The 24,994-nt window shown below is 37.2% G+C and overlaps 6 protein-coding genes across 6 annotated transcripts; all 6 read left to right on the plus strand.

Moving 5' to 3' along the window:
- The first annotated feature begins 1,532 nt into the window (after window positions 1–1,532).
- Window positions 1,533–2,468, plus strand: LOC122992598 (olfactory receptor 24-like). The gene has a single exon (XM_044366444.1). It carries the CDS (start codon window positions 1,533–1,535, stop codon window positions 2,466–2,468), a length of 936 nt encoding a protein of 311 aa, XP_044222379.1.
- Window positions 2,469–7,020: 4,552 nt separating this feature from the next.
- Window positions 7,021–8,188, plus strand: LOC122992579 (olfactory receptor 4P4-like). Its single transcript, XM_044366426.1, has one exon. The coding sequence runs from the start codon at window positions 7,021–7,023 to the stop codon at window positions 7,945–7,947; it is 927 nt and encodes a 308-aa protein (XP_044222361.1). The 3' UTR covers window positions 7,948–8,188.
- A 3,565-nt stretch (window positions 8,189–11,753) lies between these two features.
- On the plus strand, window positions 11,754–12,877 carry LOC122992503 (olfactory receptor 6C1-like). Its single transcript, XM_044366325.1, has one exon. It carries the CDS (start codon window positions 11,754–11,756, stop codon window positions 12,681–12,683), a length of 930 nt encoding a protein of 309 aa, XP_044222260.1. The 3' UTR covers window positions 12,684–12,877.
- Window positions 12,878–16,755: 3,878 nt separating this feature from the next.
- Window positions 16,756–17,687, plus strand: LOC122992577 (olfactory receptor 4Q2-like). The gene has a single exon (XM_044366424.1). It carries the CDS (start codon window positions 16,756–16,758, stop codon window positions 17,680–17,682), a length of 927 nt encoding a protein of 308 aa, XP_044222359.1. The 3' UTR covers window positions 17,683–17,687.
- Window positions 17,688–19,917: 2,230 nt separating this feature from the next.
- LOC122992600 (olfactory receptor 5F1-like) lies at window positions 19,918–20,868 on the plus strand. The gene has a single exon (XM_044366446.1). The coding sequence runs from the start codon at window positions 19,918–19,920 to the stop codon at window positions 20,866–20,868; it is 951 nt and encodes a 316-aa protein (XP_044222381.1).
- Window positions 20,869–23,205: 2,337 nt separating this feature from the next.
- Window positions 23,206–24,147, plus strand: LOC122992601 (olfactory receptor 6C1-like). The gene has a single exon (XM_044366448.1). It carries the CDS (start codon window positions 23,206–23,208, stop codon window positions 24,145–24,147), a length of 942 nt encoding a protein of 313 aa, XP_044222383.1.
- Window positions 24,148–24,994: the final 847 nt, after the last annotated feature.

Consider the following 24,994-nt stretch of genomic DNA (forward strand, 5'->3'; position numbering starts at 1 on the left):
AAATATATAAGTTTTATTAATTTCACGTTAATTCAAGTTAATATTTCTAGTTTTCATTTTCAGACCATTTCAGAACTTATAAACATGAGTTCATCTGATGTTTTCTGATGTGAAATAACAAAGTTTCTGAAGAGAAAGACACACAACAGTATATTAGCACTTCCCAGCATGCATTGTCTGTGAGTAAAAACTCTCTAGCAACCCTTTTTTGCTTTTTTGCAACCCTTTTGTAGTTTTGAAGAAAACATACATGATAGAAACTTACTGTGTCTTTAATATATGTTAAGATAAGTCATGGTTGTTTCTTTTCATAATAATGAAAACAATAAAAACCTTGATGAAGCTCTGTATCATGTTCAGTCTCATGTTCACTTATATTCTAACAAACTTACTTAAAGCAGACTCACATGTTGAATATTTACTGACTCTGGTACAAAGTGGCTCCAACAGTTTCTTTGTGGCAACTGAAGAAGCATCTTTTCAAACTGATAAAATAGAAATGAAAATCTGACTACAATGTTTGTCAGTGTGATTGAACAGTTGTTGATCCAACTTTATGTTTACGTTTATTGAAATTGATATCTAGAATTAACTCAGTTGATGGTTTATTATCCAACTTAAATTTAGTTAACTCATTTTTAAGGCAGCAGTGAAGTTTATATTTCTAAATCGAACCAGTTTAAAATGTATAAATGAGGATTTGAACAGGCAGGGTTGTTGTGTGTCTGCCCATCCTCTACCCTACCAACAACAAATGACTTTTGACTGAGTCCACTTCATATTAGTTAGTTTGTGATCTTGTAATAAAGCATTAAAGGTGCTTCCAGGCCACAAACGGTTGCTGCCGCCACCTCCATTTTTCAATGTAAACGTGAAGGCAGCCGTGCCACCAAGGTCGCTGGTGGCTGCCGCTCTCATAAATGTGCACAGCTCTTTGCTGCTGTATTCAGAGTTTATGATGGTTCAGCTTTTTCAACTGACCACCACAGCTCGCCATGTGACCATGGCAACCACAGAAACCACAGCGAGAGAAACGATACAGGAGCAGATTTCATTGGTTACTGAGTTTCCTGTATTTTAACCTTCAAACCCTACTATTTAGCTAAGTGATGAGATTATACTGGGGGGATGGCAGCAGCCTAGTGTACGGGCTGGTAGGACTGGATGTAGCCATGAACCGTGGTGGCGGTGTTGCGCCCTGCTACACAGAACTCTGACGTCGCGGGCAGCAGCAATGGCTCACTGTCTGAGAGTAAACTTTTGCCCGGCAAATGTAGCGCCACCTCGGTGTTATTCCACTGGGCCTTTTTCTGTCTCAGTGGCAATGAACTCAGCCAGTTTCCTTTTGCCAATGCCACCATAAAATATAAAAACCTTAAACTTCTCTTATGAACTCACAGTGAGGGACTCTCCAGCAAAATGCGTGGAAGACTCTCTTAAGGGTGGCAGGTACAAAATATCTGTAAATAATTCTATTATCAGTGATTTATGGAAGCAATGACATGATCCATTGTTCAACCTGAGTGAGTGAAATGGAAAATGACACTTTTATGTCTCACTTTGACCTCACCCTGTATGTGAACATAGGCTATTACCGCTATCCAGCCTTTGTACTGTGCTTCCTACTGTTTGCCTTTATTGTTACTGCTAATCTTGTTATAATACTGATAATATCACGGGAGAGCACTCTGCATGAGCCCATGTATATATTTATTGCTTGTTTGTCTTTCAACTCTCTGTACGGTTCAACTGGTTTCTTCCCCAGATTCCTCATGGATCTTCTGTCTGACTCTCATTTGATCTCACGTCCTGCTTGTTTCACTCAGATCTATGTTATTTACACATATGCTTCCAATGAAATGACCATCCTGGGCATTATGGCATACGATAGGTATGTTGCTGTATGTCATCCTTTACACTATCACAACAAGGTGACCCCTAGAGCAGCCTATGTCTTGGCAGCCTTAGCTTGGATCTGCCCAGCCTTTACTGTTGGAACATGTCTATATTTGGCCATCAGGCTTCCTTTGTGCGGCAACGAGATCCTGAAAGTGTACTGTGCCATATGGAATATTGCTAAGCTGTCATGTGTTACCACTTCCATCAACAACATTACTGGATTGTTTGTCGCCACAATTACAGTCTTTCTGCCGCTGACCTATGTGTTGTATACTTACTTTCGAATTTTGCTTGTGTGCAGGAAAAGCTCATCCGAATGCAAGAGCAAAGTGCTCCAAACCTGCTTGCCACACACTATTTCATTTGTTAGTTATTCTGTCACTGCATTTTGTGATATCGCCCTAAGTCGTATTAATGTTGAAAAGCTAAACCCTTTTTTTGCTGCGATTTTATCATTGGAGTTTGTCATGATTCCTCCAGTTCTGAACCCTCTTGTTTATGGCCTGAAGTTACCAGAAATTAGGAGACACATTTTCAGGATGCTGTCGTGGTTAAAAACCACCTCTTGAAGCACTTAAAATGTCACAAAATACTGTACGTAAAGGATAGGTTCACAGTATTTTAAGTGTGTCCTAAAACAACAGTCAGGCCCCCAAATGCACATTGACGTGTTTTTCTTGCTTTAATCATTCATCCTGTTCATACTAGACATTAAGAGATTTGTTCAGAATGCACCTTCAATGTACATGATGGGGGACAAAATCCACAGCTCTGTGCAAAAATGTATTTAAAAGTTTATTTTAAACTAATTTGAAGCTTCAGCCATCCAAATTAGTCTAATCAATTCAATATCTTTCATAGTTACTATCTTTTTAGTGCCAAATTCACTCTTTTTGTTATGATCCTTCCACTGCAGCTGAACAGAAAAACACATCTGTTGAGACACAAAGAGGGAAATGTTTACTAAAACTGTAATTGTGAAAGATATCCACTTGATTTGACTAAATAAGATGGCTGAATCCTCATATTATCTTTAACTTTTAAATAAATCTTTGCTCAAAATGAGCCCATCACTTATATTGTAAGTATGAACAGGAGGAATGATTACAGCAAGAAAAACCTGTTTCAGTGTTCATTTGAGTACCTGACTGTTGTTTTAAGACTTCAAAAATTGTGAACCAGTCCTTTAACATATTTATATTATGTTGTCTGTGAACTATTTTCTTTGTAATGCCTGACTAAGGTTTCACAAAATAAAAATCAGCTTAGAACTGAACTGCATCGCCTGGCTGCAGAGAATCAAATCAACAGTGAATCAAAGCAAGTAAAACATGTAAAACCTATATCATAGTCTAAACCGAAATACTTGGGACACCAGGTAATGTTTTTAATAAGTAAACTTTCATATACAACATCTGATATTTTCACTGTTTTACAGGTAATGTTATTTTATAACAGAATTTTAAGGCTGAATGACTTTTACTAAAGTCTTATTGAAACGACACCAGAATTGACAACTGCTATTTAAAGAACAAACCAATTAATGATTTTTAAAGGTGAAAATATGGTGATGCAGGTTTTAACCCTGCTGACCCGCTCGTTGTACATTATCCCGCTTATTACATGTTATTTAAATAAATCAATAATTTGGCACAAAATATTGATTCAAAAATGATTTAAAAATTATTTTAATGCTTCTGCCAAAAAAAATAGTCGGTTAGATTCTACGGTAAGAACTGCGTCCATAGCAATGTTAACTCTGTAGCTTTCTTAAGATTAGCCTACTTGGTGTTATAATTCACATTAAACTGAACATTTCCATTGATGGTGAAGTGAGACAAGGTGAAAGGGACTCACTGGGTTGACAGCACAGACTGTAAAAAATATGGACGTAGCTCAAAGTGGGCGGCTCCGGCCGTCCCCATCTTGGCAGTGCCTGACTCTAATCCAAAATGGACAGAGAGGTGGAGGTGAGGCAAGCCGAATGAAGCCTGGTTGCTGAAACAAGCCACCTAGCGGCTAGCGGCCTGTCACTCAATGCGACCACATTAATTATGCATAACTTTACAGTTTAATAAAATTTAAACGGGTGAGTTATAAAAAAATTCACCCCTCTGTGCAGTTGTTATGAAAGGGGCAATTAGCTATAGAGACCAAAACCGTTTTTTGTACCAGGCTGTCAACATGTTTGTTTCTGCTGTAAAGTTGGGCATTTTAACATGGGGGTCTATGGGGGAATTGACTTGTTATTGGAGCCTCAAGTGGCCATTTGAGGAACTGCAGTTTTTTGCACTTGCGCAAGTGAGTATTCAACAAAGCCGTGCAATAATTACAGTTTAATTCCCCTGCCTACTCTGGAAGCACATGAATTCACCAAAAAAAAAAAACCCAAACTGAGGTTCTAAATGCTGTTATCATTATGACTTCCATATCTCATAATTATGACTCATAATTACAAGAAAACTCAGAATATCATAATTAAGAGAAAAGTATCTTGTAATTATGAGATAGTTTTCTCATAATTATGAGATCCAGATCTTATAAGATAACCAGGTGGTTATCAAAATTGCTACTGTAGAATATACAGGTATGATGTTACTACACCTGATTTAATTTGTTTTTATTTCCTCCTTGGTTTGAGGCACTGGGTGATATTAATGTCACTGAGTAATGTGGATGGTTTTATTATTTGTTTGTCAACATTGTGCAGGCAATTATTCCAAATGGTTACTCTTATGACTTGTAGTCTCACCATGTAAACTGTCTAAATTAGCTTTTTGTTTTTTGTTGCTCTTTCACAATTAGCTGAATTGATTGGATTATATTGGATTTTACTTCAGTGTTAATGATGGCGGCTTTGCTGCCATTTTCCTAGTGTTATGTTGACGCTTAGTGACTTAGTGACTATGTAGTTGTTTTTACAAAGTGGGAGATACTGTAGCTGTCAGGAAGTGTCCCTGACTCAAGTTTTTCCCCCCACTTGGCAGGTCATAAGTACAGTCTGAGAGATATGACTTAAACATGTTTCAAGAGACATATAACGTTAACTGATTGTTTGGTAAAGCCCTCCCCCAAACAGTGATTGTCAAACTAGAGCTTACAGAGGTGTTTACATGTACAACAAAATCTTAAACACAGAATCTTCAAACTAAACTGAAATTATACTGAATCAACATTGTCACTGAATGAATCAGTAGCTTTATGTTTCTTTAATTGTCTTATGGGGCATTTTATTCCTTAATTAGACAACACCAGTAGAGAGATGACAGGAAATGAGGGAGAGAGGTGCCACAAAGGTCACCAATCGTACCAGGGATGTTCAACCCCTAAATCAAATAAAAAATGTGAATAAAAGAGATAGGATGGGTGGTTGTCAGTGTTGTATGTTCTTGTATTTATTATCATTTCATGTCACTTGTCGCTGTATGTACTTTTATGTAAGCACATTGAGATTACCTGTAATGAAATATGGTATATAAATAAAATGGTCTTGCCTCGTTTTTGTTCTTTCTGTCTCTCTCACTAGGTACTGGATTTTTCCATCCAAATATTTTTATCCACATTTTTTATTTGTGTATTTAAAAAAAAACCTGAGTGCAAATGCCACAATATAGCATATTGGTATAGCATATAGCGTATATAGCATATATGCTTGGCTGAGGTGTAAAAGGCGGTGTATTGATAAAAGAAATAAAACTGTGATGAAGTGAAACGGAAACAGACGTATCATGACGTCCACTGAAGCCTCAACTCCACTGAAGAGATGAAAACATCGGATCTGTGTGCAGCAATGAGGAAACTGTAACACTGTAGACATTACATCGTCTTGTGGCTCCCTCTCCTTCTGCAATGGTTTAATGGCTCCCGACTGGAAAGTTAACGGCACCAGCTGTTTACCACAGGCCCCCAGGAACAGTGCCAGGCTGTAAAGCCAATTTGACATAGTGACCAAACCATGTAATTACAACTTCCAGGTCCATAACGTGATGCACACTGGCCCAAACAGCATGTCCCCAACACACAATTGTTGGAAAAGGAGCAGCTGTAAAATGATGAATACATTTTTCTGAGCGTCACAACCCCCACGAAATGACTTGTTTTATTATCAGAATTTGATCCATTCAGTCCAATAACATTTGAAAAGTCTAAAAGAGTTACATGATTAAATTACTTTGTCCCCATTCAGAAGGCCACAGAAACATTGCAGACTTTTTTGGCTTCATGCACCACTGACCAACTTTCATAGGAATGAATGGGCACGATCTTTGAACATGATATCCAGTTCTCCTTAAGACATCCACAGTTTATGTCAATGACCCAACTCTTAATATTTGCATAATGACAGTGGATAGAAACATACATTAATTCAAACTTTCTTTTGTTAATTTTCTGTAAATTTGGTGAAAATTTGTGCTACGTTTGTATAGAAACCTAGCTACAAACTAACTACAAACACACTCTCTCTCTCTCTCTCTCTCTCTGAATATATATGATAGAATATCATGCTTTACAGACATGAGCTGCCCTGAAAAAAACAGACTCGGCCTGAGCAGAGAAAAGCTGTGTGAGCTGTGGTGGAAATTACCACATGGATGGAAAACTAGTGTCAAGTCCGTGGGCGAGTCAAAGGGCCGCAGCTAGTTCAGTTCATGTCTATAATAACAGCAGGACAGAGAGGACCGAATGGTGTGGATGTTTTTAGACAACAGAGATTACAGATAAAAAGTTGGAATAATGATATTAGAAGAGAGCGTTGGTGAATTATGAAACCAACTTACTATAGAACATATAAAACATACAATTCCTTATGATGGATAGTAATATAACTGATAGAACTGATGGCCAAAGCTATGAAATAAGCTATAAATTTACCTTTGTTATTTGCTTAAGCCAACAGCTCTTCAGTGACAGCTGCCACATCACTGATTGGATAGTACGATGTCTATTGAGTATTACTGCCATGAGAGGATATAAACAAATGATGACACGGCAGGTAAGGGAGAGGCAGACACAGAACAGGATGCCCCTCTTCTCCTCCCTCAAGTTAGGTTGTGCAGACTCAGTTTCTTATTTGTGCAGTATTACAATGACATCTTATAAACTGATGAAGTATAAGATTTTATGATGGATAATGTGTCAGTAATTACTGTGTTTACTCTGTCAGGGTTAAGTGGCACAACAAACTACAGAGTCACTCTCTTTGCTCTCACTTTGCTGTGTTACTGTGTGATTTGGCTGGTAAATGTGACCGTTATCGTGACAATCATTATGGATAAAAGCCTTCATGAACCCATGTACATCTTCCTCTGTAATTTATTCATCAACGGACTTTATGGGACAGCAGGCTTTTATCCAAAATTCCTTGTGGATCTTCTGTCTACCACTCATGTCATCTCTTATGCTGGATGTCTTCTGCAGGGTTTTGTTTTACACTCATCTGCTTGTACTGATTTGTCTTTTCTAGTTCTAATGGCTTATGACAGATATGTGGCTATATGTCGACCTCTGGTCTACCACTCTCGGATGACTAAACAAAGAATTTGTGTGTTTGTGTTTTTTGCTTGGCTTATACCCCATTATTTGGTGTTTATGAGCACAATAACAACATCAACATCAAGGTTATGCGGCTCACACATACCAAAGATTTACTGTGTTAATTGGTTAATTGGTAGAGTAGCTTGTTCTGCCTCTATAGCAAGTATTATTATCCCAGCTTTTAATTATACTTTTTATTTTGGCCATTTTATTGTCATCATTTGGTCATATATGTATCTGATCAGAACATGTCTAACATCCAAAGAGAACAGGAGCAAGTTTATGCAGACATGCCTGCCACATTTATTCTGTTTAATTATTTTCATTGTGTGTTTGCTTTTTGATTTGTTGTACATGCGATTTGGCTCTGAGCAGTTACCACAAAGTGCCCAGAATTTTATGGCAATTGAATTTCTCCTTATTCCTCCAATCCTCAATCCCCTTATATATGGCTTCAAATTGACACAAATAAGAAACAGAATTATACAGTTTATGTGTGGTAAACATCTCTAGATATAAGTTGTTGTTGTCATAAGTTGTTCTGTGTGAAGAAAAAAAATGTAATCAGTAGAAAGTAGTTGATGTTTGTACATCATTATCGACTGTGTGTGTTTTTCATAGTGATGTCCATTTATGCAATCACATCATGTATAACATAATCTTTAATACATATATGTAATGTATGTCAGTGTCACTAAATCATTGCCTTATCTCACCTAATTGCGCTTTAAGTTATTTTAGTAGCTTTATATTATTGAAAACAAATTGCTGAGGTTTCCGTGTCTTGATGCATAAAAATAGGTTCAGATGTAATATCAATGACCTGCAACAACAGTAATATCTCATCGTAATATGCATTTCTTCAACATTTGAGTTGCAGGTATAATCTGTATGAGACTTGCACTTATGATCATGTTTTATGACCCAATATTTGTTTTAAATCTATTTTTTCTTTATTATACAACTTACAGTGCACACCTTTGGCCTTCATTAACAACAGCTTTACAGCTGAATAGCTCTGTATGAAGACAATATTATTTTCTATGATATTTTGTAGAGTGTCCTGTAGTATTTTCTATAATATATGTTACAAGCATCAACAGCAGCATGAATGAAATACTTTTTTTAACCAACTGCAGCAGTTAACTGGTTCAGTTCACCTGCAAAATATCACTGGAACACTGAAATATAATTACTATGACTGACACTACTGATGGCTGTTTTGTGGCTCTGCTGCTCACATCACTGTGCCTGCAATGTTTTAACAAAGCATAGTAGGGCACTTCTGACAGTTGTCATTCCAGGAGCAAACATCTAGATGTATAACAGACACCTATTATTCAAATTGCTTGGATTGATCCTCAAGACATCCTTACTTTACTTTAGTTTCAGGGCGCAGAGCATTGCCCAGGCTTTTATTACAACTACTGAGCACTGCAGGACTCGAGGATTGAGGATGCACCTGCGCATAACAGCATAATATCCCAGTCCTGGTTATGAATTTTTTTAAGTGTGGATCACATTATCATGGTTACATATTACATAACATACACAGCCACAGCCACCCATGTAACGTACATGGCTTCTCAAACTAAACTTTGTAAAGAATTGTTATATTTCTTATGCTTGACATCTTTTATTTTTTATACTCATTTAATGCATTTTAAATTTTTATGTCTTATGTCTGCTTTATGATTATGTGCCATGTATTTTATTCCTGTATCTTTATTTTTATTGTTTAATTTGTATAAAGCACATTGTAACGTTGGTTTTGATAAGTGCTATACAAATAAACTATTATTATTGTTGTTGGTGTTATTATCATTACAATTATTGTTAAGTGTCATCCCCCAACAGTGTCCCTCTGCAGTCAGTCAATCAATCAATCAATCAATTTTTATTTATATATATAATTTTTATTTATATATAAGTCATCTCAAGGCACTTTTCACATAGAGCAGGTCAAGACCATACTCTTTAATTTACAGAGACCCAACAATTCCCCCATGAGCAAGCACTTGGCGACAGCGGTAAGGAAAAACTCCCCTTTAACGGGTAGAAACCTCAAGCAGACCCCGGCTCTTGGTGGGCGGCCATCTGCTTTGACCGGTTGGGTTGAGAGAGAGAAAGAGAGAGGGAAAGGGGGAGGGGGGACAGAAGAAAAACAATCACAACAACAACAATAAGCACAAGCAGCAATAGCCAGGGAAGGATGCCATCAGGACTGTGAAGGACCGCGAAGGTTCGGCCCGGGACTCAGGTTTTCCTGTGAGATGAGAATTTATGTCGTTAAGGCATGTTTGGAGTTTGTTTAACTGATTGGTTTCATCTGGCTTCACTGATAAATATAATTGGGTGTCATCTGCGTTTCCTAATAATATTACCTAAAGGAAGCATATATAAAGTGAATAGAATTGGTCCAAGTACAGAACCTTGTGGAACCCAGTCAAAGGCAATATGTGAGGTACATGACCAATAGAGAGGTGGTAACATTGCATCAAGAGAGAAATACAAACAATTATATGTTACAGCTTAAAGAGTTAATTGTTCAATCAGTCTATCGAGAAAAAACAAATTAAACAACAACCATTGCATATTCACACACATATTATTTTTAAAAAATTATTTTGCAGAGTAGTGTGTATGAAAGGTGCTAAATAAAAAAAGTTTATTATTATTATTATTATTATTGCAGTTAATTTGGTTAAATTGAGTTGTCGCATTAACTTTTCTTTTGACTAATGCTTCACCAAATACAGATGGGTTACAGATTAAAGGAAATACCGGTACAGGTTTGAATGCTGAATCGACCGCTACAGTGAGGGGATCTGGTGGCTCTGTTATGCTTTGGAGGGCATTTGCTGACATGGTTTGGGTCCACTTGTCCCCTTAGAAGGAAGGGTCACTGCAAAGCACAATAATCCTTAAAGTATCACTACAAATCAATTAATTCTTACAACTTCTAAGGGGTACCAATATTTTTGTTGAGGCTATTTTAGATTGTTTTTGTAGAATAAATATGAATTCAGTTATTTTCACAACTTTTTTGTTTTGTTCCACTGCAAACCAAACATAGACATGTATTGATAATAAAATATCTTTTAATTTCAACTCTGTTCAGGGTGAATGGTGCATTATTTTAATAAAATGCAAATGTACCAAAAATTTCAGCCACATCTGTATCTATCTATCTATCTATCTATTAGGGGTGTGCCCAAATACAAATATGTTATTCAGCAAAGCACAAATAATGGGTTGGTTTTTTTTACGAATATTTGTTTCATACAAATATTTTTAAAATTATTTTTTTTCGGGAAGAAAAAAAAAACATGTTAAATACCAGGTCGTAGGTCAATTACATTGCTATCTCAGTCTCTGTCCTCTGCTTCACTGTTACGTCTATCAGCAGTTCTCAACGAGGGGAGTCACATCCACCTACTACATGATGCACATTTCATAATTTGGACATCACTCCTGGAGTTGGGGGTGTTCCACAGAGATAAAGCTACTGACACACGCAAAGTGCTCCCAAGGGACTCTCCATAACCTGTTGCTCCCCTTCTCCCTTCCACAAGTTAGGTTGAAAAAAATAGGCAATAAATGAAAAGTGCAAATAATCGCCTTTGAAGTTCTTCTCTACACATTACATGCTGTGCTGTCTCTGTGTTATGAGTGTATAAATAGGTAGAGGTCTGTCTGCAATGAGGCGATGAGTAAAGTTTTAGCTCAGTAGTCAGCGCAGTCGTCTATGATCTGGAAGACTCCAGTTCAAGACCAGTTCAAGTGTGGGGACCTCTTTCGTAAGTTAGTTTATTCATGAACATTTATTGTAACACTTAAATTTTCTAAAATTAAAAGCATAATAATAATAATAACAAGATTTTTAAGCCTCTTTTGACTTTTATTCGAATACAGATACAAATAATTTTGCTATGTTATTATATGTTAAAAAATGATTTATATGATGGCAATTTGTTGATCTGCCGCTATAATGTTTAAGGTTGGTTTAAAACAACAAATACAACAACAACAACAATATTGTTAAAAGAACAATAAATACTTGGTTAGGGTTAGAGAAAGATGGTTGTTTGGGTGATGTCACATTGTATATTAATCTGGATAATTTGGTAATCCACCTACAAAGAACGGGGTCCTGAGTTTCAATTCCCAGCTGTGTTGTTGTTATCTTGCTGTTATTAATAGACGGTGTGGAGAGACGACAGACTGTTGAGAAATGTAGCTACAGCGCAGCGTGACCTCTTACTCTGTGACCACTTATGCTGTGACACTGGGAAGGTATGAAGATTTGTTCTCTCATCATGGATAATGTTTCTGTTGTAATCATTTTTTCTCTGTCTGGGATAAATGAGACGGTTAATTACAGAGTCACTCTCTTCACATTCACTTTACTGTATTACTGTGTTATTTTGTTTGTCAATATTTCTCTCATCATGATCATTATTTTAGATGAAAATCTGCATGAGCCTATGTACATCTTCTTGTGCAGTTTTTGCATCAATGGACTTTATGGGACAACAGGTTTCTACCCAAAATTCCTCTTAGATCTCCTGTCATCTTCTCAAGAAATCTCATACAGTGGATGTCTTTTTCAGGCTTTTATAATGTACTCATTTGCTTGCAGTGATTTGTCCATCCTAGCAGTTATGGCCTACGACAGATATCTGGCTATATGTCGACCGCTGCACTACCACTCTTTGATGACAAAGAGGAGGCTCTCTCAGCTGGTCTGTTTCTCCTGGCTTACACCTTTTTGTATTTTCTCCATCAATGTTCTGCTTACTTCAAAACTCAAGTTATGTGGTTCAAAGATTGAGAAACTCTTTTGTGTGAACTGGATAATTGTTAAACTAGCCTGTCCTGACACTGACACTGTATCAAACAGTGTGATTGCATATGCAACAATTTTCATTTATGTGTCACATGGGTTCTTCATCATTTGGACTTATATGCACCTTATTAAAAAATGTGTGAGGTCCACAGAAGACAGGGCAAAGTTTATGCAGACCTGTGTTCCCCATTTAGTCTCTTTAAACACATTCCTTGTGGCAATTGTTTTTGATCTGATGTATATGCGATTTGGCTCCAGAGATTTACCTCAAAGTTTCCAAAACTTCATCGCTATAGAATTTCTCCTTATTCCTCCAGTTATGAATCCTCTGATATATGGATTTAAACTGACCAAAATACGAAATAGGATTCTGGGTTTAGTTTACATTAAAAGAAAATGAACTAGGAAGAAGTAAAGCAACAGATATAATATATATAATGTGTATAGCTGAAGCCAATTTGCAGTTCAGTGTATTTGCTTTAAGATATATTATGATGTCTGTTTTCCTGAAGATGTCTGCAAAATGTGTCTCAGTCTGTTCCACATGTATGAGGAGGGAAGGCCTTGATATATGCTTACTAATAAAGTTTGTAACTTTTTAAATTTTGTTAATTTGATGAATTGTATGCTCTTTGTCACATGTATTCATACATGGATATGCTTTTGTTCTGTTCTTGGATCATTAGCACCGCCCATACATGTCATTTAAATGAATCTGAAACATAAACATTACATTAGCGCAAAATCAGATGGCTTGCCATCCTTCAGTAAAAATGTTCAATGCCATGCCACAGAGGAGTCAGGGCAGAGCCAATGTTCAAAGGTAGGCAGGTGTAATGGATAGGCTAGCGAACCCAAGAGCAGGACACCGAGGCAGGAGGCAGCGAGCAGTGTTGGAAGATAATTTTATTTGCAAAGTTGTAGCTGGGAGGCTCGGGCCAGGATCTGGGCTGGTAGCCGGGAACCTGGAGCTGGGGCTGGGTGTGAGGCTGGGCAGAGGGAATGAAGAGGGGAGTCAGGCAGGGGGATGTGCTAAGCAGGCAAGGCAGGAAGGCAGAAGACAGGGGCTGGAGTCAGGCGAAGGCAAAAACTGTAGGAACAGAGAAACAGGGATTAGCGATGCTGTAGAAACTGAACCGTAGTAAAGTAAGTAGGCTAGTGAGTAGGAGGTTGAACCTGATATTTAAGCAGAACTCCTGATGGATGGCAGCTGGTCGCCTGAGTCCCGCACACCTGTCTCCAATCCTGTAATTTAGGCATAGACAAGGGGGAAAAAGAGAGAGACACACCCACACACACTAGGAGGAGGCAGAAGTGGAGGGCATGACAGCAGGCCACCTCGCGAACAAGGTCTTTTTGCTTCACTTCTTTTCTTTTTAATACACAACCATTCCTTATGTACACAATGTTCAAGAGCTTTGACTGACATGGTGTGTCAAAGAAGTCACAACACAAACAAGGCAAACCTATCGTCTTCCATCAAGAAGCAACTGTGCCTCTGTTTTGTGGAAAGATACATTTTTGGCCTTGCCTCATGCTGTGCATTGGCATTCCTCTGGGCATGTTCAATTTCAACCATGCATTTGGACACCTGTACTAATGAGTTTTGGCCAGTCTTGACAAATCTTTTTATCAAGTGGTTGCAAGTGGTTCTCATACAGAAAGCAACATATATCATTAAAAAAAAACACCTGAAACCAGAGAATCTTCATGGATGTGTAACAGGGCATGCACACTGTATACACTGAATGTTTTGTCATACAGTGCAGGGCAGCTAGACATAAATTGCCTGATTATTTCAAAGGAGTAGTCCAGATAGGCAGCTCTTGTTCTGTCATCTGAGTCCGGCATGATAGACAGTACCACAGTCAATGCCAGAAAATGAACGTACAGCTGTGGGGACACAGTATTTTTCAGTACTATGGGTCCCGTGTACAGTAGAAATTGACGGAACTTGGTGGCTTTCCACCTGTCTAACTCCTGAAGGCCACGGGACTGTCGCACAAACTCTCTGGGCATCTGGCCTCTCAGCATTTTAAGTTTTTGTGAGATTTCGCATTTCTTTCTCACAGACAGTCTACACAATTTTGGGCCTCTGGTCAGATACGTCAACATGCGCCTCACAACACCCAAGCAAATCATATGCATATAGCCCATCACAAAGGCACTCACACAGGAAATGTCAGCAGCAATTAAAGGTCAAGCCACAGTTTGATGGGAAGAATAATCTACACGACTAGACGTGCCATTTGTGTGCAAAGTGGATGTCAGTTGATTGAACACGACTCTTCTTTCGACATATTGGTGCATCACATACAAAGCTGTGGATGTTTACTGCATACTTTTTATCATGATACACCAGGCCATTCTGTTATAGATTCATGAACTCCTCCAAAAAGTCTCTGAGGTAATCATTAAGGGGCTCTGGTTTACTTTCTACACAATATTGTGCCACAATGAAGGGAAATTGTTGATTTTCATCAGTATTGGCCAGAACTGGAGCTTACTACTTTTAAATATGGGTAGTCCATCAATGTTAACATCAAGGCTGAAAGTAATATGTTGTCTGAAAACAGTATTTTGGCACAGTACACAGGAAATGCCCCTCTCCAAGCCATAATACACATATCGTCCATTGCATTTGGACTGACTGTCAATGGCTTGAGGAGTGGCTAGTAATGTGCGTGCATCCTTGGAGTGTACATGTCCATGATCCCTAAGAATATGCAACAGCTCATTTGAGAACCTATGAGTGGTGCAGTGTCTGGTACTTCACTCTCTCAAGTCATCTCCCAGGTTTTTAACTTCTAGATCTGGTTCAGGATTCAAAATTTCCACATGTAAGCCAATGTTGGTGTCGAAGTATGAACCATCAGTGGACACACTGGTGTTGTGGTCATCAACAGTGCACCCACCATCATCGTCGTTGGTCATCATGGATTATGATTTTATGAATGTATTTATACTTTTAGGTATTTCCTCAATCCAAAGTTGCGGGGGGTGTTTCCAGAGAGTGAAAGACAACACCCCTCACTCCTTATCAGGAAAGTCCTGGCTCCAAACGGAAAATATGGCACTGACCATAAGCAGCAACTCTGAGCGTCAAACTAGCTCCAGTGCAAACCAATAAGTGATGTCACACCTCACTATGGTCTCAAAAAACAGTTGTGCTATGACCTTAATTCCTGAGGCAGTTTATTCTGAGCTGCAACATCCACTAGCCAAATAGCTCCAAACTATTTTAAGTGCTACATAGTTCAGTGCCAAGTGTAATGAACTGTAACGAATGACATTGCCTCCCTGCAGTAAGTGAGGTCCTTGCAACACCTTTGAGATGAATAGGAGCGCCGACTGCAAGCCAGGCCTTCTCACTTAACATCAGTGCCCAATCTCAATAATGCTCTTGAGGCTAAATGGAAGCAAATCCCTGCAGCCAGGTCCCAAAATCTTGTGGACTGAAAAGTTTGAAAGCTATCATGGCAACATATTAACACCCATCTTTTTGGAACGAGATGTCTGGAGTAAGACAAATGCATATGAGTGAAATGTACGGTCAGCTATGTACTTTTGGAGATATAATGCATGATTGTTGTTTTTTAATTTATTTAACGGATAGATTCACAATTTTTCAAGTCTTAAAACAACAGTCAGGTTCCCATATAAACACTGAAAGAGATTTCCCCTACTGTAATCATTACTCCTCTTCATACTGGCTATTACAGTGATTGATCCCCTTCAAATGCACTTTCAATGTAGTGATGGGGGCCAAAATCCACAGTGTGTCCACACAGTCATTTTGTGAAAAAATGCATTTAAAAGATGATTTGAAGTTTATATAAGGCTTCAGTAGTCTGAGTTAGTCATATAAAGTGGATAGCTGCCACATTTACAGTCTTTTTAGCATCAAATTCCTTCTTTGTGTGTCCTCAGACAGTGTTTCCCTGCTAAGCTGCAGTGGAGGTATAGTAACTTATGGCCAGTATGAACGCGAGGAGTGATTACAGCAAGAAAAACCTATTTCAGTGTTCATTTGGGCACCTGACTATTGTTCAGAAGACAGACTTTAAATATTGTGAACTTATCTTTTAACGCTTTAAGCCTATAGAATCTGTTAAAGGACTAAGCCTGTGTGAGAAACACCCAGATCCTAACATTAACTGACAGTGGTACTGTCTGACAAAAGCTCCCCATAACATTTAAACTTAGAATATTAAATTAGTTACTTAGGTTTACTGCCTTTCAGTGACCTTAACTGGTGTGATTTGGGTAGTATTCCAGCTCTCTGATTGGATTGTTTGTTCACCAACTCTTTCTCTGGTGGGTATAAACTGGTGTCAGAATGACAGCTCAGGCCGTTAACGTTGGATAGACACCTGGATGAATGAAATGAAATGAAATTTCTTGTGTATAGGCCATTCAAACTGTTTTTTCAGATGAATAATAATGATAGAGGTAACTGCATTACTGTCAATATGATGGATAATATGTCAGTAATTACTGTGTTTACTCTGTCAGGGTTAAGTGGCACAACAAACTACAGAGTCACTCTCTTTGCTCTCACTTTGCTGTGTTACTGTGTGATTTGGCTGGTAAATGTGACCATTACTGTCACGATCATTACGGATAAAAGCCTTCATGAACCCATGTACATCTTCCTCTGTAATCTATTCATCAATGGACTTTATGGGACAGCAGGCTTTTATCCAAAATTCCTTGTGGATCTTCTGTCTACCACTCATGTCATCTCTTATGCTGGATGTCTTCTGCAGGGTTTTGTTTTACACTCATCTGCTTGTGCTGATTTGTCTTTTCTAGTTCTAATGGCTTATGACAGATATGTGGCTATATGTCGACCTCTGGTCTACCACTCTGTGATGACTAAACGAAGAATTTGTGTGTTTGTGTTTTTTGCTTGGCTTATACCCCATTATTTGGTGTTCATGGGTACAATAACAACATCAACATCAAGGTTATGCGGCTCACACATACCAAAGATTTATTGTGTTAATTGGTTAATTGGTGAAGTAGCTTGTTCTGCCTCTGTAGCAAGTATTGTTATCCCAGCTTTTAATTATACTTTTTATTTTGGCCATTTTGTTTTTGTTGTTTGGTCATATATGTATCTGATCAGAACATGTCTAACATCTAAAGAGAACAGGTGCAAGTTTATGCAGACATGCCTACCACATTTGTTCTGTTTAATTATTTTCATTGTGTGTTTGCTTTTTGATTTGTTGTACATGCGATTTGGCTCTGAGCAGTTACCACAAAGTGCCCAGAATTTTATGGCAATTGAATTTCTCCTTATTCCTCCAATCCTCAATCCCCTTATATATGGCTTCAAATTGACACAAATAAGAAACAGAATTATACAGTTTATGTGTGGTAAACATCTCTAGATATAAGTTGTTATTGTCATAAGTTGTTCTGTGAGAAGAAAAACAAGACATTTAATCAGTAGAAAGAAGTTAATATTTGCACATGTATATCATTATCTACTGTGTGTGTTTTTCATAGTGATGTCCATTTATGCAATCACATCATGTATAACATAATCTTTAATACATATATGTAATGTATGTCAATATCAGTAAATCATTGACATATCTCACATAATTGTGTGACAAGTTATTTTTATTTTATTGAAAACACATTGCTGATAAAGGTCTCCATGTCTTAAATGAGTGGAAGCATAAAAAATAGGTTCAGATGTAATATCAATGACCTGCAACAACAGTAATATCTCATCCTAGTATGCATTTCTTCAATTATCTATTTCTACATTTATAATAAGGTTGATATAAACTTACTTTTTTGTAAGTTTTATCTACGTACCTATTGGACATTCATCACAGTAATTTATTCCTGTCTGTTAAATGTGTAGTCCAAAATCTCGGAGAACTAGCTATAACACTTACGCTCAGTAATCTCACATCTTAAGCTAATATTTTAATGAGTAAATTATTTGCCACTGTCATGTACCAGAACTAGAGTCTGTTGTCTTTGAAAATGAATATTAATGTCATGGTTTGAAAATGACGTTGTTGTTGTACAATACAGTACAGTCTGTTTAAACAGATGCATAGCAGCATTTCCGCCGTCTCCTCCTCTACCGTCCAGTGTGATTGAGTCTCTGGCTGACAGCGCTGTCAGCAGCCGGCAGGAGAGATGCTCCGCAGTGTGTTTGGATTTTGTAACTGAACTGATGATGATGACTGATGATGTTTTCACACCACAAATGATGAACAACAGTCTTGCAGGTAAAACGTGACTCAAAAGCTGTTATATCAGTTTAGTGTGGAGCTGCTGCTCTGCAGGTGCTGTCAAAACTTTCACTTGCAATTTCTACCGCAGCCTCCAAGATCATCGACCAGAAGAGAGGCAGAAAAAAGGCGCATAGAGGCATGAGAGAGTGTACACAGTTAAAGCACCCCAAATAACCATCACTCTGACAAAACACTCAATACGGAGTGAAAAACGAGAGATATCTGCAGAGTGAAACAGATGAAAGAGCAGGGGGAGTTAACAGATAGGTAATTATAGAATTAAAATAAGTTCTCTTTCAAACAAAACATCCCAAGAAACGAGTGGAAAGTTCTTGCAACCGCATTTATAACCTTTTTTGACTCAAACATAGCTTAATCATGTCATGTGGTGCTACTTCACTACACTTTAACAACAAATATTACTGGGACCACTACAGAAAATTGCAGATGAACATTTAATATCCAGGAATTCACATTATAGACACTACCACTGACTATCCCTGGCCACAATTTCACACATTGACCAAACACGGTCCAGCCATATACTAGGTTTTGACCTGGTCTTGTTCAGTTTGTCTATGTTTGTTTTTTTTCTTCTAACTTTTCATAAGTCAGTTTTTCTGAGACACCCATGTGATGGTGTGACACTTTACAGTGTCCTGCCAAAGGGTTTCACTGTATTCCACTGATTGACAGGTGGCAGTAATGTGCTAAGAAATGCAGCAATGCAACAGAAAAGGCAAGAAAAAGGAAACTGCTAATTAGTAAATATGGATGTAAACAATGCAGGTCTCAAAATGTTCAGAAAATTTGCTTTGAAAATAAATGTGTTATGAAGAAGGAAAAACATTTAACATTTTTGTTATATGTATGTTTTGGGCACATTACCTATAGAACTGATGGCAAAAACTATGAAAATGAGGTCTAAGTTGCAATAAAGTGTTATTTACATACAACATTACAACTGTTCAATAAATTGCATAAAAATGATTCAAGATAAAAACATTTTCCTGATGTCAAACTTGCTTTAAATGTTGACAAACTTGACAATTTGAGTTCAGATCCACCAATTATTAATGCAAACAAAGAGTTTTCAAGTTCTCTGCATCGTCTACATCCATCGCTTGAATTCCCAGCTTGAGTGTTGAGTCATCAGAGAGATCATTTAAACAGAGACATAAACATCAGAGCGGTCAGACACCCGGCAGCAGAGGTTGTTCACTGCTCCACCAGCAACTCAACAACATGTATGTCAAAGATGTTTTCCTGGGGTGACACTTTATGATCTGCACTTGTTTAAGATACAAATATTTGATATTAAGCTAAATTTAAATGAATCAAACTGTGCCAGCTGTGCCACACGGTTTAATGGATAATGTTTCTGTACTAACATTTTTTATTCTTTCAGGATTAAATTACACAGCGCAGCACAGAACTATTCTCTTTGTGCTCACTTTACTGTATTACTCACTGATATGGATAGTAAATGCTGTTCTTATTGTGACCATTATTGTGGACAGAAAGCTTCATGAACCAATGTATATCTTCCTGTGTAATCTGTGTGTCAATGCACTTTATGGGACCACAGGCTTTTACCCAAAATTCCTCATGGATCTTCTGTCTGCCACTCATGTCATCTCTTATACCGAATGCTTTCTGCAGAGTTTTGTGATATACTCATCAGCTGGAGGTGACTTATCAATTCTAGCTGTTATGGCTTATGATAGATATGTGGCATTATGTAAACCACTAATGTACCACTCTGTCATGACTAGACAAAGAATACTTATGTTAGTGGCTTTATCTTGGCTCTTACCACTTAACTGCATGTTCATTAACACAATAACCATTTTTCAGTCAAAGTTATGTGGCTCAAACATACCTAAACTTTACTGTGCAAACTCTCTAATTAGTAGACTAGCCTGCTCTACCTCTATAGTTAATAATAGTATTGTATATTTCAACATTGCTTTTTACTGTGGCCATTTTATCCTTATCATTTGGTCTTATATGTATCTGATCAGGACATGTCTGAAATCCAAAGAGGGCAGGAGTAAGTTTATGCAGACATGTCTGCCACATTTAATCTCTTTATTAAACTTTGGCTTTGCTGTGCTTTTTGATTTAATGTACTCACGATTTGGTTCAAGTACATTATCTCAAAGCCTCCAGAACTTCATGGCGATCGAGTTCCTGCTCATTCCTCCGGTTATGAATCCTCTGATATATGGGTTAAATTTGACCAAAATTCGGAAAAGAATTCTTGGTTTTTCAAGAGCCAAAAGAAAGCTTTTAGACAAGGTCGATCGGTCAAGGTGAGAACGCTCATCTCATCGATGCTTGAACAAGTGTTCAAATATTTTTTCTAAAACATGTAAAAAAAAATGTATAGTGAATACACTGTTATACTCCAAGTAGTCTCCTGCAAATTCATGTTCATGTCAGATTTTTACTATGAGCAGAGCCGTTTCTGGACATTTTGGTGCCCCCTTTTTATAATGTGCTGTAACAGTTATTATTTTAAATTTAACTTTATTCAACTTCACTCAACTTCTGGTCTGTGTCTTGTCATCACATCATCTGTTTTTTTAGTCGACTTGTCCCTCTTAATCACTGTCTCACTCTGGTTTTAATCATATTCAGGGTAAATATGGAACATTAGAAACCTGGTTATTCATATTGCTGTGTGACTCTTAACATTACTGATCATCAGTGCAGGAGTGTCTTTGACTCTGTATTGAGCTGTAGGAATAATCTGTATGAGACTTGCTCTTATGACCATGTTTCATGATCCAATATTTATTTTAACTCTATTTTTCCTTCATTATACAACTTACAGTGCGCACATTTGGCTTTCATTAAAATTAACAACAGTTTTACAGCTGAATAGCTCTGTATCAAGATAATATTGTTTTCTATAATATTTTGTAAAGTGTCCTGTAGTATTTTCTATAATATCCATAGTGAGTAGCTGTCATTGTTTTTGTGCAAGTTTTTAACCAACTGCAGCAGTTAACTGTTTTAGTTCACCTGCTAAATATCACTGAAACACTGATGTATAATTACTCTGACTGAAACTACTGACGGCTGTTTTTATATCTTTTGTGGCTCTGCTGCTCACATCGCTGTGCCTACAATGTTTTAACAGAGCACGTTGGGGTGATTCTGACAGCTGTCATTCCAGGAGCAAACATCTGGATGTATATCCAACACCTTTTATTCAAATTGCTGGGATTGATCCTCAAGACATCCTTACTTTACTTTAGTTTCAGGATCGCAGAGCATTGCCCAGGCTTTTGTTACCACTGCAGGACTCGAGCTGAGGACGCACCTGCACACAACAGCCTAATATCCATATCCTGGTTATGAGTTATATTCATGTGTGGATCACATTATCACATTATCATCATAACATACATGATTCATACATGATTCTTTTACAACGTTTATAGATCGATATGTTATTGAACTTGCTGGTTGTTTTGATCACTTTGATACTGGCTTTGCAGGACCGTTAAACATGGCCCTGTTCTTCAGATGTCATCATCCTGTCGATTCTCATCCAGCTAATTTAGTTTTTTGATCCTGGATGAAATTATTTTGAATAACAAAGACAAAATGAGTAGAGAGTTGACACCATGATCAGCATTCATATGATTGGCTGGGTGCTGATCATGTAATTGCTGTTAAATGAGAAAAGTGTGTTGGAAACCTTCCCAGCATGCACTGGGTCCAATAGATTGATGGACATAGGTCTGATTTTATGTGTTTACTGCTGTTATTCTGTTCTACATTGTGCTCCACAATTTTTTTGCTCTTTCCACACTTTGATCACACACAATGAAACCTTTTAAAAACTTAAGAAAGTGTGTTTAATTGCATAAAAATCTTTCAGCAAAGTGAATTCTGCAGTTAATAATTTTTAAAAAATAAAATAAAATTGAAAATGAAATGAAATGAAATTGTTAATTGTAAAAAGTTTTAATGTTCAAACAACAAATTAAATCTGTCCTGGCTCCATTGGTCCTTTAACAGTCAGAATCTTTTAGGTGAGTTTATGTCTTACTATTCAGAGTATCCCCATATAATTTTAAATTCCTTTTTAGTGCACAAACTTTGATTTAGTTGCATATTTTATCACCTACGATTATAGGTAACTCTTCATTACAAAATTAAACTGATAATTACACCAATAAATTGTAATGATTTGTCAATAACCTGCATGTTTTCATCTAAAGTCATAATTATATCAACATTATTTCATTATAAATCTGAGAAAGCTAGACATTTGTATCTGAAAATGAGTTTATGTCTTTCACCCTAAAATGTTATAAAAGCCTGCACTTCAGCAGGTTTGGGTTTAAGGACTTGTTGCTATGACAACATATTCAGATTAAAACGATTTTGAAGAGCTAGAATATCCAGACTCATGTCAAATCATCAACATTTTAATCTGGATAACTCAGTTATCCATGTGCAAAGAAGGCTTTGAGTTTCAATTCCCAGCTGTGTTGTTGTTGTCTTGCTGTTATTAATAGACGGTGTGAAGAGACAACAGTGCATTTAACAATGTGGCTACAGCACAGGGTGACCTCTTACTCTGTGACCACTTATGCTGTGACACTGGGAAGGTCTGATGAGATTTGTTCTCTCATCATGGATAATGTTTCTGTTGTAATCATTTTTACTCTGTCTGGGATAAATGAGACGGTTAATTACAGAGTCACTCTCTTCTCACTCACTTTACTGTATTACTGTGTTATTTTGTTTGTCAATATCTCTCTCATCATGATCATTATCTTAAATGAAAATCTGCATGAGCCTATGTACATCTTCTTGTGTAATTTTTGCATCAGTGGCCTTTATGGGACGACAGGTTTCTACCCAAAATTCCTCTTAGATCTCTTGTCGTCTTCTCAAGAAATCTCATACAGTGGATGTCTTTTTCAGGCCTTTATAATGTACTCATTCGCTTGCAGTGAATTGTCCATTCTAGCAGTTATGGCCTACGACAGATATCTGGCAATATGTCGACCACTGCACTACCACTCTTTGATGACAAAGAGGAGGCTCTCTCAGCTGGTCTGTTTCTCCTGGCTTACACCTTTTTGCATTTTCTCCATCAATGTTCTGCTTACTTCAAAACTCAAGTTTTGTGGTTCAAACATTGAGAAACACTTTTGTGTGAACTGGGTAATTGTTAAACTAGCCTGTCCTGAGACTGACACCGTTTCAAACAGTGTGATTGCATATGCAACAATTTTCATTTATGTGTCACATGGGTTCTTCATCATTTGGACTTATATGCACCTTATTACGACTTGTGTGCGGTCTACAGAAGACAAGGTAAAGTTTATGCAGACCTGTATGCCCCATTTAATCTCTTTAATCACTTGCACAGTTACAGTTGTTTTTGATCTGATGAATATGCGATTTGGCTCCAAAGATTTACCTCAAAGCCTCCAAAACTTCATCGCTACAGAATTTCTCATTATTCCTCCAGTTATGAATCCTCTGATATATGGATTTAAACTGACCAAAATCCGAAATAGGATTCTGGGTTTAGTTTACATAAAAGGAAAATTACCTCTTCCATAAAGTTTGATTTCTAGATCAATTTGCTTTAAGATATATCATGATCCTGAAAATGTCTGCAGAATGTCCCAACCTGTTCTACATGACTAATGAATACACGTCTCAATATATGCTTACTGACAAAGTGTTTAACTTTTGTTTTGTTTTGTTGAAAATGTGTTATTTCTGGCATGCAACATGTGACATGTATGAATACCAGTATGTGGACATGGTCATCCTTTTGTATTTTCCTTTTTTGTTCCAGTATGTATTGTAAACATGGCTGCAATAACCTCCTATGAGGGCAAACATTTGTTGTTGGGCCCCTATTGACCCCCATTATACATGGTAGTACTCTAGAGCTGAAATCATTAGATGATTTATTGATTAATCGATTGACAGAAAATTAATTGTTGACAATTTAGATGACTGATTAATCATTTTTCAAGTCATTTTTAACATAAAAAATAGCCAAAAATGCATTGGTACCAGCTTCTCAAATGTAAATATATGCTAGTTTTCATAGTTTTCCATGATAGTAGTTTTGGTCAAATTTTAGTCATTAGATTTTTGTTAGTTTTATCAACAAAAAATAAAGACATTCTAGTTTTCATCAGTGAGACTTTATATTACGTTTTTGTCATGTATTGTTAATTTTTATTTCTTCTAAGCACTTTGAAGCTGTAGCTGTCGCTGTCCTTTATGTCAACAGTTACCATGGTTACAGGAAGAGATGTTCCAATACCATTTTTTCCTTCCCGACACCAATTCCGATACCTGAACTTGCGTATCAGCCGATACCAAGTACCAATCCAATACCATTGCGTTACAAAAAAAAAAAAATTAACAGCTGTATACTATGAACCATGTA

This window comes from Thunnus albacares, chromosome 11 (genome assembly GCF_914725855.1).
Source record: "Thunnus albacares chromosome 11, fThuAlb1.1, whole genome shotgun sequence".
Taxonomy (NCBI): Eukaryota; Metazoa; Chordata; class Actinopteri; order Scombriformes; family Scombridae; genus Thunnus; species Thunnus albacares.